Source organism: Aotus nancymaae, unplaced genomic scaffold, assembly GCF_030222135.1.
Source record: "Aotus nancymaae isolate 86718 unplaced genomic scaffold, 86718_ANA_hifiasm-v0.15.2.pri h1tg000046l, whole genome shotgun sequence".
NCBI lineage: Eukaryota > Metazoa > Chordata > Mammalia > Primates > Aotidae > Aotus > Aotus nancymaae.
In genome coordinates this window covers 28,074,621-28,090,706 of record NW_026988460.1, presented here as the reverse complement: position 1 = coordinate 28,090,706, position 16,086 = coordinate 28,074,621, and the positions used below count along the sequence as shown (strand labels likewise).

The following is a 16,086-nucleotide window of genomic DNA, read 5'->3' as shown; positions in this document are numbered from 1 at the left end:
AGTGAGGATGGCCACAGTTCTCTGCACAGTGCCCTTACTCTGTAATGACAGAGTTCATTCCTGGTGTGCTCCCATGTTGTGCTGGCTCTGCCCTTGAGCCCACTGGCCTGTGGAGCTTGCTGAGAGTAGATGGTCTTGGACATAAGACATCAAGGCAAAGGATAGACCGACAGCAACTTCATGCAGGCTGGGGCATCCACCATGAAACCACAGAGAAGTACAGATGTGAAAAGGTGGGATCCTCATCCAATTCTAGATACTCAGCCACAAAAAAACCTTTGCAAGAATTTCTCAGTTACTCTGAATGACTAGACTGTAGACAATTACCAACCCACATGGCCCCTGATTCTATCATGGTTCCCAGCACAGCCTATACAATGAGGCCCAAATTCCTTAGCAAGTCAAAATGGTCATTGCTGATTGAACTGAGTGCACAAAGGAAGGGCCACATGAGGACACAGCAAGAGGGTTGGTATCTGTGAGCCAATGAGAAAGGCCTCAGGAGAAATCAATCCTGCTGTCACTTTGATCTTGGACTTCCAGGCTCCAAAACTGCAAGAAAATAATTTCTGTTGTTGAAGGCCCCCAGTCTGCAGTATTTTGTTATAGTGGGCCTAGCAGACTAGACAATAGCCATTCCAATCCAGGCTCCCAAATCAGCCATTCCAAACTTATCTTCTGCCATGCACTTCAGACTCCAGTTTCCAAAGAATCCTTGTCGTTTTTAGAGCACACCATATCCTCTCTCACTTCCATGGCTGTGAGAGTGTGATTCCCTTCTGCCCAGAATGTTCCTTTCTACCTTCAAGATCCAGCTGAAAGTCACCTAAACGTCTCTCTCAAACCCCAACACAGAATCCACAGCTTTCTCAAGATAACACCCACAGTGTGTGGCACTGTCTCCCTGACAAATGCATGGAGATGCATTCAAAGGCAGGGGCAGGGCCACTTCATTTCTGTATCTCCAAACTGGAATGAGAGCTGGTGTACACGAGGTGTTCAGCAGGAGCTAGTGCCGTGGAGAGGTCAGAAGTGAAGGGGGCCAAGTCTCCAAACTGTTTGTGGACCCTCTGTTGCCGTCCAGCATGGTGCTGAGTTTACATTTGGAGCCCAATTAATACCTGTTGAACCACTCCCCCACCAAATCAAAAAAGGAAGCAAACCTTCCAGATTCTGACATCCACGCCAACTTCCATGCTAAAATGGAAAACACCTGCTATACTGCAACTCCTACTCATAGATGCATTTCACACAGAGTTTTACAGCAAAGCTAAACTGGTGAAAGCAAAGCCATCCAGTATCTCAAGGGGTTACCTGCAGGGAATATTATTATTCTTGGTGTCACTAACTCCTTTGGTGATACTTCTGGATTTAGGTGCTCTTTTTCCTGCACAAAATGTTAACACCTTGAAGCCATACTCAGTGGAAATGCTTGTATTCTTTTCCTGGAAAACTATGGCAGTAGAGACTTCAGGAATCAGCCTCTCCCAATCATCCCACTATAAATATGAGGAAGTTGAATCATTCATGCAACAAATGTGTTTTGATCTCTTATTTTGTGCCAGGTATGAAACTACCAGAGGTGGCCGGGCGCGGTGGCTCACGCCTGTAATCCCAGCACTTTGGGAGGCCGAGGTGAGTGGATTACGAGGTCAAGAGATCGAGACCATCCTGGCCAACATGGTGAAACCCCGTCTCTACTAAAAAAATACAAAAAATTAGCTGGGCATAGTGGTGCATGCCTGTAATCCCAGCTACTCAGGAGGCTGAGGCAGGAGAATTGCCTGAACCCAGGAGGCAGAGGTTGCGGTGAGCCAAGATCGTGCCATTGCACTCCAGCCTGGGTAACAAGAGTGAAACTCCATCTCAAAAAAAAAAAAAAAAAGAAAGAAACAACCAGAGGCATTTGTTGGAGAAGATAGAAAAAAGCTAAACATGAATTCTGCCCTGGAGAAGCTCATAGATTGTTCTATTCCTGTGAGATGCAAACTATCCCAGAGTTATAGCAAAAGAAAAAACTTCTGGGAACTTGCTGGAAAGTCCAAAGATTGTACCTTGTCTAAAGTTACTCAGAGGCAGAGGTAGTAATAAAACTTCAACCCTGGTCCCAACTCTTAATACAATATCTTTTCCCCCATGCAGTAGATTTCAAAAATAGCCACAAAATATTCTCTCCTCCATCCTTGCTCCTTGGACATGCCTTCACATACTGCCTCTGGGCTGACCTCCTGATGTGCTTTGGCCAGTAGGACATTCACAAACTTGATACAAGAGAGATTTTAAGGTCAGGCACGGTGGCTCATGCCTGTAATTCCAGCACTTTGGGAGGCCAAGGCAGGTGGATCACTTGAGGTCAGGAGTTCGAGACCAGCCTGACAAACATGGCGAAACCCCGTCTCTACTAAAAATACAAAAATTAGCCGGGCATGCTGGTGGGTGCCTATAATCCCAACTACTTGGGAGGCTGAGGCAGGAGAATCACTTGAACCTGGGAGGCGGAGATAGTGAGCCGAGATAGTGCCATTGCACTCCAGTCTGAGTGCAAAAAAAAAAGAGAGAGAGAGAGATTTCAAAAGCACTTGCGTACTGGCATTTGCTCTCATTGCTCTTGAAACACTGCCACCCTAAGAACAAATCCAGGCCAGTCTGAGAAAGCATGATAAACCACATGGACAAGAACTGAGGTAATCCTACCAACAGCCTGTCAACACCAGACGTAGGTAAAGTCATCCAAGACCGGCAAGCCTCTAGCTGGATCCACAACTGACCACAGATGCATGTGGGAGCCCAGCCAGGAGCAGCAGAAGACCCACCCAGCTGAGCCCAGCACTAATTGCCAACCCACAGAATCATGGGCTGAGTAACAGCAATAGATTCCTAACATACCCTAGATTATACTGCCCACTCTGGATCTAGCACATGGCCCTTGTAGTAACAGTCTCACTCTGCAGTATAAACATTTCCATCAACCATGATAACATAATCAGGACCAAAGGAAAAATATGTTTTCCTTTGGAATACTTTAAGACATGGACCACTGAAAATTGACTGGATGCTCTAAGGAAGGTTTGTTTGAGTTGACTTCCAGCTATAATAACTAAGGGTTGTTTGGTTCTCCTTCCAGTCAAGAGTTATGCCACAAATCCTCAGCCAGGCTCGGTGGCTAATACCTGTAATCCCAGCACTTTGGGAGGCCGAGGCTGATGGATCACTTGAGGTTGGGAGGTTGAGACCAGTCTGACCAACAGGGAGAAACTCCATCTCTACTAAAAATGCAAAATTACCACACCTGTAATCCCAGCACTTTGGGAGGCTGAGGCAGGTGGATCACGAGGTCGAGAGATCGAGACCATCCTAGCTATGGTGAAACCCTGTCTCTACTAAAAATACAAAAATTAGCCGGGCATGGTGGCACATGCCTGTGGTCCCAGCTACTCGGGAGGCTGAGGTGGAAGAATCACTTGAACCCAGGAGGCAGAGGTTGCAGTGAGCCGAGATTGCGCCACTGCACTCCAGCCTGGTGACAGAGCAAGACTCCTTCTCAAAAAAAAAAAAAAAATGCAAAATTAGCTGGGCATGGTGGCACATGCCTGTAATCCCAGCTACTTGGGAGGCTGAGGCAGGAGAATCACTTGAACCCTCAAGGCGGAGGTTGTGGTGAGCCGAGATCACGCCATTGTACTCCAGCCTGGGCAAAAAGAGTGAAACCCCATCTCAAAAAAAAAAAACAGTTATGCCACAAATCCTGTTACTGAATTCTACATCAAAGAAAAGTGTCTAACCCCCCTTATTATGTGTTATCTCAAAAAGAATTTCACCACCAAAGGCTAACTTCCTTGTGGCTTTCTTGTTTTGTTTACTTTGTAAAAGAACCACCCAGCCACTGCAGAAGTTTTATCAGGGAGCCTAAAATCTCCTTGACATGGAACTGAGTTTTATTTGAAGAAACAAAAAAGTTAAGAAAAAAAGAAGTGAGTAACCTGAGCCCTGGGGAAAGCCTGTGACCAGTGTGGTGAGGGCAGCAGTCAGGCTGGTATCTGTCAAAAGCACGATTGCTTTCACACTGGGTCCTCTGGGACTGGTGCTTGCCATGAGGGTGGAGGGAAGTAAGGGGTAATGGTGGGCAACCGACAAGCCTGGCACAGGTCCTCAGAACCTCCAGACAGACAGACAAAGGAATCAATACAAAGGAATCAAGAGAGCTCACGTTGACCCCTCAGGGAGCCCACATTTCTCTCTCACCCACGCAACCCATGTAAGAAAGGTGCTATTAGTCCTCATTTTAAAGAAGAGAAAATTGCTGCAGTGATGACAGGTCAGTAGCATCTCCGGGGGCCCACATCTGGCCAGTATCAACCAGGGTATGGTCCTAGCAGTCCTGCCCCAGAAACTCCACTCTTCTCCATGCACCATTGACTTGGTTTTCAGAGAGGCAATGTTTCCCTGAAACATGTCTCTTCAAGATTGACGGAACAGAATAAACATTGGGGAACTTCTAAAATGCCTAAAGGCAGCAATTTCCTAACTAAATGTTTTTATTCTCTAATCCAGTAGGCTGCCAATGACCTGGGAGATTTGATGTTCCTTGACCAGGAGACATTAACCAGAAGCTGTATGTGGCCGCCCGTGCAGTTTTTTGGGCCCTTCCATCTTTCCCTTTTTATTCTTTTTTCCCCTCCTTCCCTCCTCTTTTCTGTGGCCCCTCGTAAGAGTCTGCCACTTTCCCCCAACTCTTGTTCTCCCAGAGGCCTCCTAGGCTCCTGTTCCTCCCACGGTTTCTCCCCTCCTTCTACCTCTCTCCTGGCTGCTCTAAGTAGGTCTCTGGCCATCTCTTCTGAGGTGCATATGCTCTTACTAGCAGCCTCAGTGGGCATTGCTAGGTGCCCACATACTTCTAACCACTTTCAACAGACCCAGCAAAATGGGGGCTGGCCAAAGGGCTTCCTGTGGGAGACTGGAGGCTGGTACCTCTCCAAGCCCTGCTTTAAACTGGACATTGCTCAAGTCCCTCCTGGGGAGGGCTAACTTGTAGTTTAAATTGATCAGAAGAAGGCATGGGACAACTTCTGAGGAAGAGCCCAAAGCAGAAGCAATACATGATCAGGAGGCTGCCTTTCCACCCCGTGCCAGCCCTGTGGCAACCTGAGAAGCTCCTTTCACCCCCTGTACCTCGGATTTTCCATCTGTGAAATGACGAGGGTGGCACAGAACTCCAGGGTCACTGACCCCCATTTTGAGAGTCTGGTGGAGCCTATGATCCCTCTTTCTTTCCTAGAAAAGTATATATACCCCTTTGATGTCAAAAGGCCCAGACTCTAACCCCCTAAAACTATCCATGAACCTCCTGTAAGTCCCCAAGGTCAGGGACAGCTGCTGATCTCCAAAGAAACCTTAATGTTCAGTCTGTTGTTTTCCCACCTTCTTTCTCTTCTGTCCTTCCCTCACTTTTTCCTCTTCCCCTCTTCTCTCTTTCCTTCCTTCCTTCCTTCTTTCTCTCCTTCCTTCCTTCCTTCCCTCCTTCCTTCCTTCTTTCCTCCTGCCTCCCTCCCTCTCTCCCTTCCTCTTTTCAGAATGTTGCTAGAGTTTATGACTGACTCCCTGAGAAACATGTTGTTTGAATATTTTGGGGGAAGCCGAGGCAAACCTTCTCATCACCATAAACAAGAGACTTTGTGGAACACCAAGCATAGGAAGGAATTATCAGCACTTGCCCAGGAGAGAGGCATGTTAAGAGACATCCACAAAGGTCAACCTGGGGCAGCTGCAAGTGGAGGGACACACAGCACACAGCTCTTCTTATAGCCCTCAAACACACAGAGAACAATGTCACCCCATTTCACTGCCGACCACCTCGGCATCCCCACCCCCACCCCCTAATCAACAAGGCTGTGTGAAATGAAAAGAACCTCCTACTACCAACAAGAACCTTGGATGACCCTGCAATATGGGACAAGGGTCATCTTGTCATCTCAGCTGTAAAAATTTGCACCAGTAAAGACCATTTCCTTCGTGTATACAATGACCAACAGTTTGGTTTGCATTCATGAACAAAGTGCATCTGGGATTAAGATCTAAACCTAAAAGGTGCCGATAAATAGACAATGGTGCACAACAGTAGCCATTCAGGAAGCAGCTTATTCTGCTATTTTTTTTCTTCAACTCTACTGCAAAATAAAGCCAGATTTGTATCAGCAGAACATTCTTACAGCAACTGGAAGAAATTATCCCTTAACAAAGCTGTTGGAAAACTCAACTGCAAGAATAGCAGCCTGCCTTGCCTCTTACCATCAAAAGATCTTTGCTATTCGAAGAGTCTTTTTAAAGAAGCCCAGAAGAAATGCCCTGTTTAAAAATAAAACAACTTGCTATCACAAAGGCAGAAGCATCAGAAGGAGAAATAACAGTTTCATACAAGAAAAAGAAACTTCTGGAAATTGTTAAAATGGACAAAATAAAATAGAGGTGCTACTAAAATGCAATAATTGACTAAATGCAATAAAAGGCAATAAATGACTAAAAATAATGTCATTGCTAGAAAATGCATGGAAGGGCCCATTTTCTCAGAGTTTAAGAGTAAATTTTATGGAACAACAGACATAAGTCAAAGGTGCTTCATTTTTCATTCCTCCTTGTGGGGAGAGGGTGTAAGTTGATTCCTTCCTTACCTTCAGCAGAGTCACTCTTGATTCATATTGTATTGGTGGCGTATGAAATGGAATTGGTTCGTTGGCTACTGCCCCTTCTCCTCCAGGCTTATCCCAGGCTGTGCTAGCAAATGACCCGCAGTCTGCGGTGATACTTATTAGACAGCAGCCCCACCATGTTCCGAGCAGAGAATACACTAAAGGTGTGTGCTGTGAAGGAGAGTCCTGCGTTCCCACATCCTCAATAACACCAGCTCCTTCTGCCGTAACTCCACGGACACCTGGGAATCACCTTCCTTCTCCCTCTGCTGCCCATGTGTCCTCAGGCACAGTCAACATTGATCTCTGCATCCCCTGCTACTACACAGTGCTACGTCTATGCCATGACTTGGCCCTCTTCACCTTGTGCCTAGATTACTACGAACCTCTCCATCTGGCTGGTTATCCAAGATACAAAGCTGGGGCCCCTACACTCACCCTTTGGTTCATGCTTTTCTGCTTGGGTCCTCTCCCCTACGTACCCTTTCCGAGGGTGGAACACCATCCAGGACACGGGACAGAAGGGTGAGTAGGAGCTGCGACCCAGCCCGCACTCTGCTCATCAACTCATGGAGTGGCCTCTGCCCAGTGGGCAACTCTGTCTGATCTGCACAAAGGCTCTGCATGGCATAGCAGCAGCCCTGCCTCTAGGTCCTGGCTGCATCATATTATAATTATCCACCTGTTGGTACATCCCCACCCCTTCATCAGATGCATGATCTTTGCCACCCTTTCCCCACCCTGGCGCCGGAGGCAATGACTGGACCATGTAGACATCAATAAGGAAGTTTTTGCTGAATGGATCACTGCATCAGATCCTGGGCGAGGAGAGCAAGAAGCTGTATGGGGGAGCCACAGAGCTGCAAGCACAGGGCACTGAGCAGAAGCCAGGGTGTCTTCACCCCCGCAGAGACTGACAGAGTGGGGTTAAAAGTGACCACTTAAAGGGACAATAAGTTGTGTGATTTAGCTGACCCTAGGAAGTATCTGCGCTAAACCAGCTGGTTGGTGATTCTGGAACACCTGGTCACAGGTGGCTGAGCTCAGAAGGGCTACCGGGTTCAGCAGCTGCAGCCTGGGGAAATGGAAATTCACACTCCCTTCTACACTCAAAGAAGAAAACAGGACCTGCAGAAGGTTTCCCAGAACACCAAACAAACACCCAAAGCAGGGGGCGGGGGAAGAAAGCTCTAAAAGGCCAGCTGACAACCTGATTAGAAAGCCTAAGGGCAGGGAGGGAAAAGCCAGTCCCACCTTTGAGGACAAAGTCTTTAGAAGGCCAGAAGGCCACAGGGATGGAATTATGTCCAACCAGATGGTGAAAATTCTTCACCTCCAGCTGGATCCAGATGGCTGGGAGGGGCCCTTATTTCCTAGAGCCACAAGTGCCACATCCGTGTCTGGCTGGGGGCTGATGTGAGGAGGACATTACAAGGGTGCAAGAAGGGGGGATGTTCTGTACCACTTAAATCTACCCAGGCCTCAGGGCATGGCCTCTCCTCCAGGTAAAGTGGCATAGATGGGAAAAAGTGCCTGAGGATGGCACTGCCCGTTGCTGCAACACACACAGGGAGTGAAGGCTTCATGGAGAAAGGGATCAACATGGGCCTGGAAGGGGAGGGCTGCAATGGGGGCCATCACTGAGCCCCATGCCTGGGAGCAAGGGGAAGAACAACAGGAGCAGGGAGCCCTGTCTTATTGGTTCTAGACCCACCGACAGTGGTTGCAGTTCTGAGGACTTGGGCAGGTTCCAGAAACAATGTGAAATCCCCTTTCTAGTCCTCCCCAACCCCCCACCGACCTGAGCCCTGCCTGTGTTCCCCTTGAAGCCTCCAGCTTGATGTCATCGACAGGAAAGTCCTGAAAACCATGCAGGCTGCACCCTGGCTCCGAGGCAGCACAAACCGGTGGAGCTGGTCAGGTGGGAGAGGAGGGAGCCGTGGTGAGAGGGTGGCTACAGGGTTCCTAGCCACTTGACCGAGGTCTGAGGCAAGAAAGGACTAGAAGGCAAGGTCAGTAAGGTTCAGAGAAAGGGCTCATGTTCCAGAAGATCTCTGTAAATGCAGGGGAGTTTGGAACGAAATACTAAACAGAGATTTAAAGGAGGAGGCACTTGCTGGAGGTGTGAGGGCAGGGAGGGCTCTGGAGGAAGTGGGGAGGGCTCTGGCATCCCAGGGGTGTGCCTTGGGACATCTGTGAAGGAGGGACAATCGCACTTTGAGCCAGTTCCTTCAATACACCAGTTATTATCACCGTAACAGAAGCTACAGAAAAGAAAGTGGGCCAGCTCTCCAGAGTTGAGGGGCTGCTGGGAAGGCCAAGTGCACAAGCCTTGGTAATGCTGAAGAGGGGTAAAGGGACTGGGGGGACAGACTGGGGTGGACTATAGTTGGAGAAAGACGGGAGTGAGATGTGTCCACTCAGCACCCTCACCTGCACACCTCCTTCATGTGGGCCTTGCAGATGAGCAGCGAATACTATCTGCTCCACCCCTTGAACTCACTGTCTGGCAGGGGTCAGAGTTGTACAATCATATAATTACAGCCTGCTCTCCAGCCTTCCTGGTCATCCAGTGTCGAATGAGGACATTTTTGGAGTCTAAGTCATCAAATTGCAAACTGTTTTCAGACCACACCCCTTCCCCCACCCGAGCACTGCCATTTAGTCATTCCCTGGATAAGGAATTCTCACAGTTAACTTCCAGGTGCTAAATATTTCTCAAAGTGGCACAAGAGAAATTGTGACTTCCTAGCTCAAGAGCCCGCAAAGTAGCTCGACCCCATCCACAGGCCTGAATCCATCACCCTGCCAATAGCATCAGTGGACATTTGCTCATGATCTAGTATCCCTTTTGTTCGAGACAGAGTCTGGCTCTGTCACCCAGGCTGGAGTGCAGTGGCGGGATCTCAGCTCACTGCAACTTCCACCTCCTGGGTTCAAGTGTTTCTCCTGCCTCAGCCCCCCAAGTGGCTAGGACTATAGGCGCCTGCCACCACACCTGGCTAATTTTTTGTATTTTTAGTAGAGAGGGAGTTTTACCACTTTTGGTCAGGCTGGTCTCAAACTCCTGGCCTCAGGTGATCCACTTGCCTCATCCTCCCAATGTGTTGGGATTACAGGCAGGAGCCACTGTGCCCAGCCAATATTTTTAAATTCCAACATGCTGAATTGGATAAGGCAGCCAAGGGCATAAATTCCTTTTTCTTTTTTTTCTTTTTCAGAATGGATACATATCTCTAAACCTATTTCCTACTTTTTTTTTTTTTTTTCTGAGACAGAATTTCAACATGTTACCCAGACTGGTCTTAAACTCCTGGTCTCGAGGAATTTCCCACCTCAGCCTCCTGAGTTGCTGGGACTGCAGATGTGTGCCACTGAACCCAGCTCACTTCTCACTTTTAATATCTTATGAGCAAATGATTAGGGAGAATTAATTATTCTCTTTCTCTTTACCCTAGGAAGTAATTTTTACCCTAACTCAAAATGTAAGAATTTACCAGAAAACACTACCTGTAAAGACAAAATCTGTCCTGCTTGGTGGTGTAAGGAGAACAATTGGATTTGGTCCACATCAAAAGAATGTGGACCAAATCCCGCTGCTGTCAGCAGGGTCATTTGGGGAAAGACACTTTGTAACATTGGACCTCTGTTTCCTCATCTGTAAAATGGGAATAGTAAGAATAATAATGCTAGTCTCACAGATTGATGTGAAGGTAAAATGAGATCATGTGTGCACAGAATCTAGTCTAGACCCTAGAATGTACTTGGCACTCAATATGAAATAATTCTGCTATGCCTTAAGTGTAAGATTTGTTATTACTGTAAATACTACAGCATGAATTTGCCTTGGCACTGCCAAATGGAAGTTTAAGCTCTGGTTCCCAATGATGAAACACAGAGACTCTGGCCTGCTATGTTAAAAACAGCGACACTAAAGGCTAACCCAAGACGGGCTTTCTCTTTCTCAGGATCCAGTCTGAGGAGGCTAGTGTTTATATGACAGAATTTGCTTCCATAAAGCAGGTTAAGCCAGTTTCCCGGTGCAGTGGCTGACACCTGTGGCTTGGTGTTGCTCTGAGCCACCTGCAGAGCCAGTCTTGGAACCCAGCAGGTCCTCTGAGGGGAGTATGTCTCAGCAGGTGCTCAGGGCAGGCCCCAGGAGCTAGAGGTAACTTAGCCAGAAAATCCATCCAAACCAGTACTGACTAACCGAGATAGGCACAGATCCTTCTGCATAATATGATATCCACAGGCCCCAGGGTGGCTTCTGAGGTCCCAAGGGCCTCTGTGAGAAACACAGCAGAGGCAGGGCTGGAGATGAGGTGCTCTTGGTCCATATTTTGCCCACAGTTGGTAGAGTAGTGGGGGGAAGTTTCAGTCTCCTCTTTCTTTGCCCCTTGCTTTTCCTCCCTTCTTTCTTCCTAACTGGGAGGCAGGGTTGCACAAAGCCAGGCCCTGGTTATGCTGAAGAGGGGTAAAGGGACTGGGGGAACAGACTGAAGGCCTGGTGACCTGAGGTCCCCTCCCTCTACCTGACAGCAGAGTGAATGATTCTGCACAGGCAATAATACTACTACTTATTATAATGATGCTGTGGGGGTCTCCCAGATCATGTAAGAGAGGAGGCCTGCTGAGCAGCTGGTCTTGATTACAAAGATACAGAGGAGTTTCATGCTGGCTGGCACAAACCTCTGCCCTGAGATCCCACCCTAGGACCCTCAAGACCGCCCCAAGATCCAGCAAGCACAGGGTTAACATCGGTCATGACAGGGGGCCTCCAGGACCTCTACGTCATTGTCATCATCATGGTCTCCAGGGGCTGGAGGCCCAGCAGGTAGGACTTTGACCAGCCCCTTCCTCTTTGATAAACTGAGGAGACAACACTATGGTAAGTGTTCATTGAGTTACACATGCTCATGGCTCTGTTGCTCTATTTCATTGCTCCTGCCCTCAATTCCCTTAACTTTTTCTAGACCCACAGGTTTCTTCCAAATTCTGGGGCTCAACTGCCTCAATCATCCACCTCTGTTCTTAATCCCATCAGCACCCACCACAAGGCAGACGCTGACATCCAAGAGGCAGCTCAGCTTAAACTAAGGATTTGAGTTTTCATGTCTAACTAGATCAAAAGCAACAGAGCAGAGAGAGCTCCCTGCAGTGCAACTTCAGCACAGAGACTGTGAAAACCCCTAGCAGGCAGGCGAGGGGAGGGCAGGGCAGCCAACTCGGCCATTTCTAACCCACTCACCCACCGCCCTCCCCCTGTGCCAGGACTGCAGAGCCACTTTACTTTTGTTGACCTCAAACTAGGACAACCACACTAATTAACCAACAAAGCCCCCCAAGTCTTGAGACTCGGACATTAAAAACTTCTATTTTCAATAATTCTTTGTCCTCTTTCTGTATATTGATCAAATAACTCACCACATACCACTAATCTGTTAGAAATTAATCCAAGATTGAGCAATTCTACAGCCAGCTAAGCCAGAGTGGAGAATTAATGAATAATTAGCATCATAATGCTCGACAACCCCCTCTTCCTCTAACACATATGCATATACAGACACATTCTTTAAGAAATGTATTACCAGAACTGGTAGGAACTCTTCTCAGCATATTACCCACTTGAAAACACTAAACAGAAACCATAGTCAGTCTGTCCAACTGCCCTGAAGCTATGACTCTACACTGGGTTTTAAGTCCATATCTCTGCATTTTTAACATGCAGCTCCTTAGATCATAGATACCTTGATGAAGACAGAGAAGAAATTTTACACCTGTGTTAGGGCTGGGTGATTACTGGGGCACAAAGAGAGACATAATCCAACCACACAATGATCCCTAGGAGACAAGAGGCCTACGAAACAGGTAAAATGTCCCTGGAACAGGAAATGTTCACTTGTCACCAGGCCAATTGGTTACCACAAATAATTCCTTTTTCCAAATAACACAAACAAGCAGGGTTTTCCTGCTTCATCCAAGAGGAGGGAGCAGCAGCAGGAGACCAGCTGTCTTGTGTGTAGTCCCAATGCCTGCTTCTAACAACAAGACAAATCCTTGATGGAAAATGTACAAAGTAATGGAGCTGGCAAGGAATCAGAAGGAAATACCCAGGCCCCTTTCTTCCTGGTGACACATGTATGCCATCTTCTGAAGCTCAGAAGCAAGCAGGAAAAGAGAGCAAAGGTGAAGATATATGTACGACTTTGAGTTTCTCATCCATCTAGGGAATTTTCTTTATTTGTTGGGTTTGATTTTAAATGAATGCCTGTACAACAGGAAATTAGCTCCAGTACAAAAAAATAAAGTCGTGAAATTTTTGAAAATTGCCACACGGTAGGATCTGTATCTGAGTTGTTACAATGAAAAAAGAATTCCTGTTTCTTAATATAAAAAAGTATGAAGTATACATTTTAGCTTTGTTAACAGTGCTCAGCCTAACATTAAAATGGCAGGGGAAGTAGGTCATAGAGAAAGCAGCCCCGCCCGAGATGGCTGGCACATGATAATGACCGGAGGAGGAGGAGCAGGAACAGGGGCCATGCTCCCCTGTCACCTGGGGTGGCTCTCTGAGGAACACTTACTTGGGTGTGCCTGTGGGTTTCCAGTACCTGCAGAAGAGGTACTGTCCGTCTGCATTGACCAGGTGAGGGAGGTCCTGGTAGGGAACGCTCTGCGGGGTCCGCCTGGGGGAACTTTCCTCTGGCATTCTGGATGGGTCTTCAGGTCCTAGAAGGAAAAGTGACATATTCCAAAGTCAGAAACATCTCAATCGTGTATGGACAGGAGAAAAAAGCCTAGTTCAGAGTTAGTAACATTTTTTAAAAACAGTTTAAAAAACTCCTCCATTTCAAAGGTTTAAAAACACATAACATTTCTTGCAAACCTCTCCAAGACTGAAAAATCCCATTTGTTCTTAAGAAAACGCTCACTTTATTTTTTAAGTGCCTCATTACAGCTTTCACCCTTTCCCATCTGTGTTTATTTTAAATCATTTCAGGAAACTTCATCTTAAAGACTATTTTAGCTGTAATCAAGTGGAAATTATAGTCAGCTCTATGGGTACAAAGACCCAGCTGCAAGAAGACCCATCGATCTTAAAATCTCCAAGGAACAGTTTCAAGTGGGCACAATAATGAGGTGGATGATACTCAGATTATTCCTCCCATCTGAAATTCCAAGGATACATGACAAACCTGTTTCCATTATGTGCTGGCGTTTGCATTCCACAAACAAGACAGCCTGGAGAATCAGAAACAGGCAAACCGGGCTGTTCCCTCATCTGGACGGCCCCAAGGCAGCATGCAGGCAGCTCCCGAGCCCTCTTCCCGCACCCAGACCCTTGCCTTTCGGGCTGGGGTGCTGAGCCGGGAGCCTGCTTCCAGATCCCACCGGCAGGCTCTCTGGGGCTTCCCTCCCTCCCCAGGACGGGGAGCGGCGCTGCGATTCTCCACTACTAGTTCATGTCATCACTTTTCCTAAACAAATCGCTGGAGGGGATCGGAGAAGGGAGGGGCCCGGGAAACTGGGAAACTAGCTCCGCGCACACCGAGGCAGCTCGCAGACGCACAAATGCGAGTCCCCGAGGCAAAGTCGCCTCCAAGGCTTCTCACAAACTTTGCTTCCTGCGCGTCTCCGACAGCACAGGACGTGTAGCCCCGCAGCTGTCATCGGAAATGCTGCTGGGAAAACCGGCGGGGAGGCGGGGGGGCGGGGGGAGGGGTTCAGCGGGTGTCTGCGCCAGGGACGGTGGGGACTGGAAAGATGGAGTTGATGGGGACAAGTTGGTTTGGGGGCTGGTGCGAGGGAGCAGGGAGGGCGCGCGCACACACACACACGCGCGCACACGTGGACACGCGCGCACACACACCGCGCAAACACACGCACACAGGGGGCGAGGGAGCCCACGCCGGGCGTGTCAGGGACCCAGATGCTGCTCCCCACCCTTGACGGCGGCACTGGCGGACTGGGGCGGGGGCAGGGAGGCAGTTACCCGGGCCACGAGCGCCGCAGTCGCGTTCCCCGAGCGCCGCGGATCCTCGTTTGCGGCGGGCCAGGGCCGGGACGAGCTGCGCGCGGCCGGCTTCGCGGCGACAGGGTGCGGCGTCTGCGCCGCCACTTTATCCCCGGGCCGGCTCGCCGGCGGGGGCGGCCCGAGGTGGGTGGGGACGCATGGGACCTGGCGGGCGGCGGGTAGCGCAGGGAGGCGGCGCCCGGGGCCCACGTGTGCCCGGCCCACGGGGAGGAGCAGGGACGCCGCCCGCCGACCCAGCCACGCGCTCCTCTCCGCCCCGCCTCATGGACAGCCGCGCCCCGGGGTGGCCGCCCGGGGACTGTCAGGGGGGTCTGTACTGAGGTGGGTTCCTGGGAACCTCAGCGCAGGAGGACACACCACACCCACCGGCACACGCGCGCACACAGACCCACAGGCACCACACGTACATAGACCACACTCACAGGGCCGAGCACACACCACACACATGCGCCCTCCCAAAGTCACTACACTGCACGCAGGGACACACAGACACACATCCCAGAGATACCACATGCTTACAGACACACACAGACCACACATGCATGCACATACACAGCACCCGACACACCCCAGCGACACAAAGACAGACACCTGACATCCACAGACACACAAACTCACTTAGATTCACATAGAAAGTTAGGCAGACAGAGATAGGCACAGACAATCCACAGAGACACAGATGTGCACAGACATCTGCAGACAACACACCTGGCCCACACATATACACAGACACACTCTCATCATACACATACAGTCGTACACAGACACACTCACATCACCTGCAGTCAGACACATAAAATGCTGGAGGGGGAATTAACCGGGCATGGTGGCATGCATCTGTAGTCCCAGCTAGCTACTCGGGAGGCTGAGGCAGGAGAATTGCTTGAACTGGGAGGCGCAGGTTGCAGTGAGCCAAGACCACGCCACTGCACTCCAGCCTGGGCGACAGAGTGAGACTTCATCTCAAAAAAGAAAAAAAAGAAATGCTGGAGGGTGTTTTCGACTCTTGGGTAGGGTAGAAGCAGATGGTGAGAGCCTACAAATGCCTCGTCCCTTCCTGGCAGTTCCCAGCAACCCTCCCGTGCCCAGCAGATGGACCCCACAAAGAAAACCTCCGGTGTATCTACACAGGCTGGGGCATAGTCTGAGCTCTGTCCAGTATAATTGGCAACATGGCCATGCAGGGTACAGCCGCTGGACTGAGACTCCAGACCACCCAGGTTCAACATCAGCTCCTCCACTTGCTCTTTCAGCCTCAGTCTCCCCACCTTCAACCTGTGAGTGACCTATCTACGTCCCAGAGGAGTGCCCCTGACTCACACTGACCTCAATGAGTCTTCCTGTCCTTCCTTCCTCCGCAAAAAATTC

General features: G+C 49.2%; 1 protein-coding gene across 3 annotated transcripts in view; it reads right to left on the bottom strand.

Annotated features, from left to right (window-relative positions):
• The window catches only part of MGLL (monoglyceride lipase), a 136,745-nt gene extending 121,967 nt beyond the window's left edge, over window positions 1-14,778 (bottom strand). Inside the window, exons 1-2 of one of the 3 annotated variants that reach the window (XM_021676106.2) lie at window positions 14,677-14,778; window positions 13,268-13,412 (exon numbers count right to left, since the gene is read on the bottom strand). In XM_021676106.2, coding sequence (XP_021531781.2) covers window positions 13,268-13,392 — 125 coding nt within the window. In that variant the 5' untranslated portion in view covers window positions 13,393-13,412; window positions 14,677-14,778. Of the gene's footprint in view, window positions 1-13,267; window positions 13,413-13,879; window positions 14,323-14,676 lie in introns of those variants that run through there. The other 2 variants (XM_064362106.1, XM_012437217.3) reach the window with 2 other exon arrangements.
• Window positions 14,779-16,086: the final 1,308 nt, after the last annotated feature.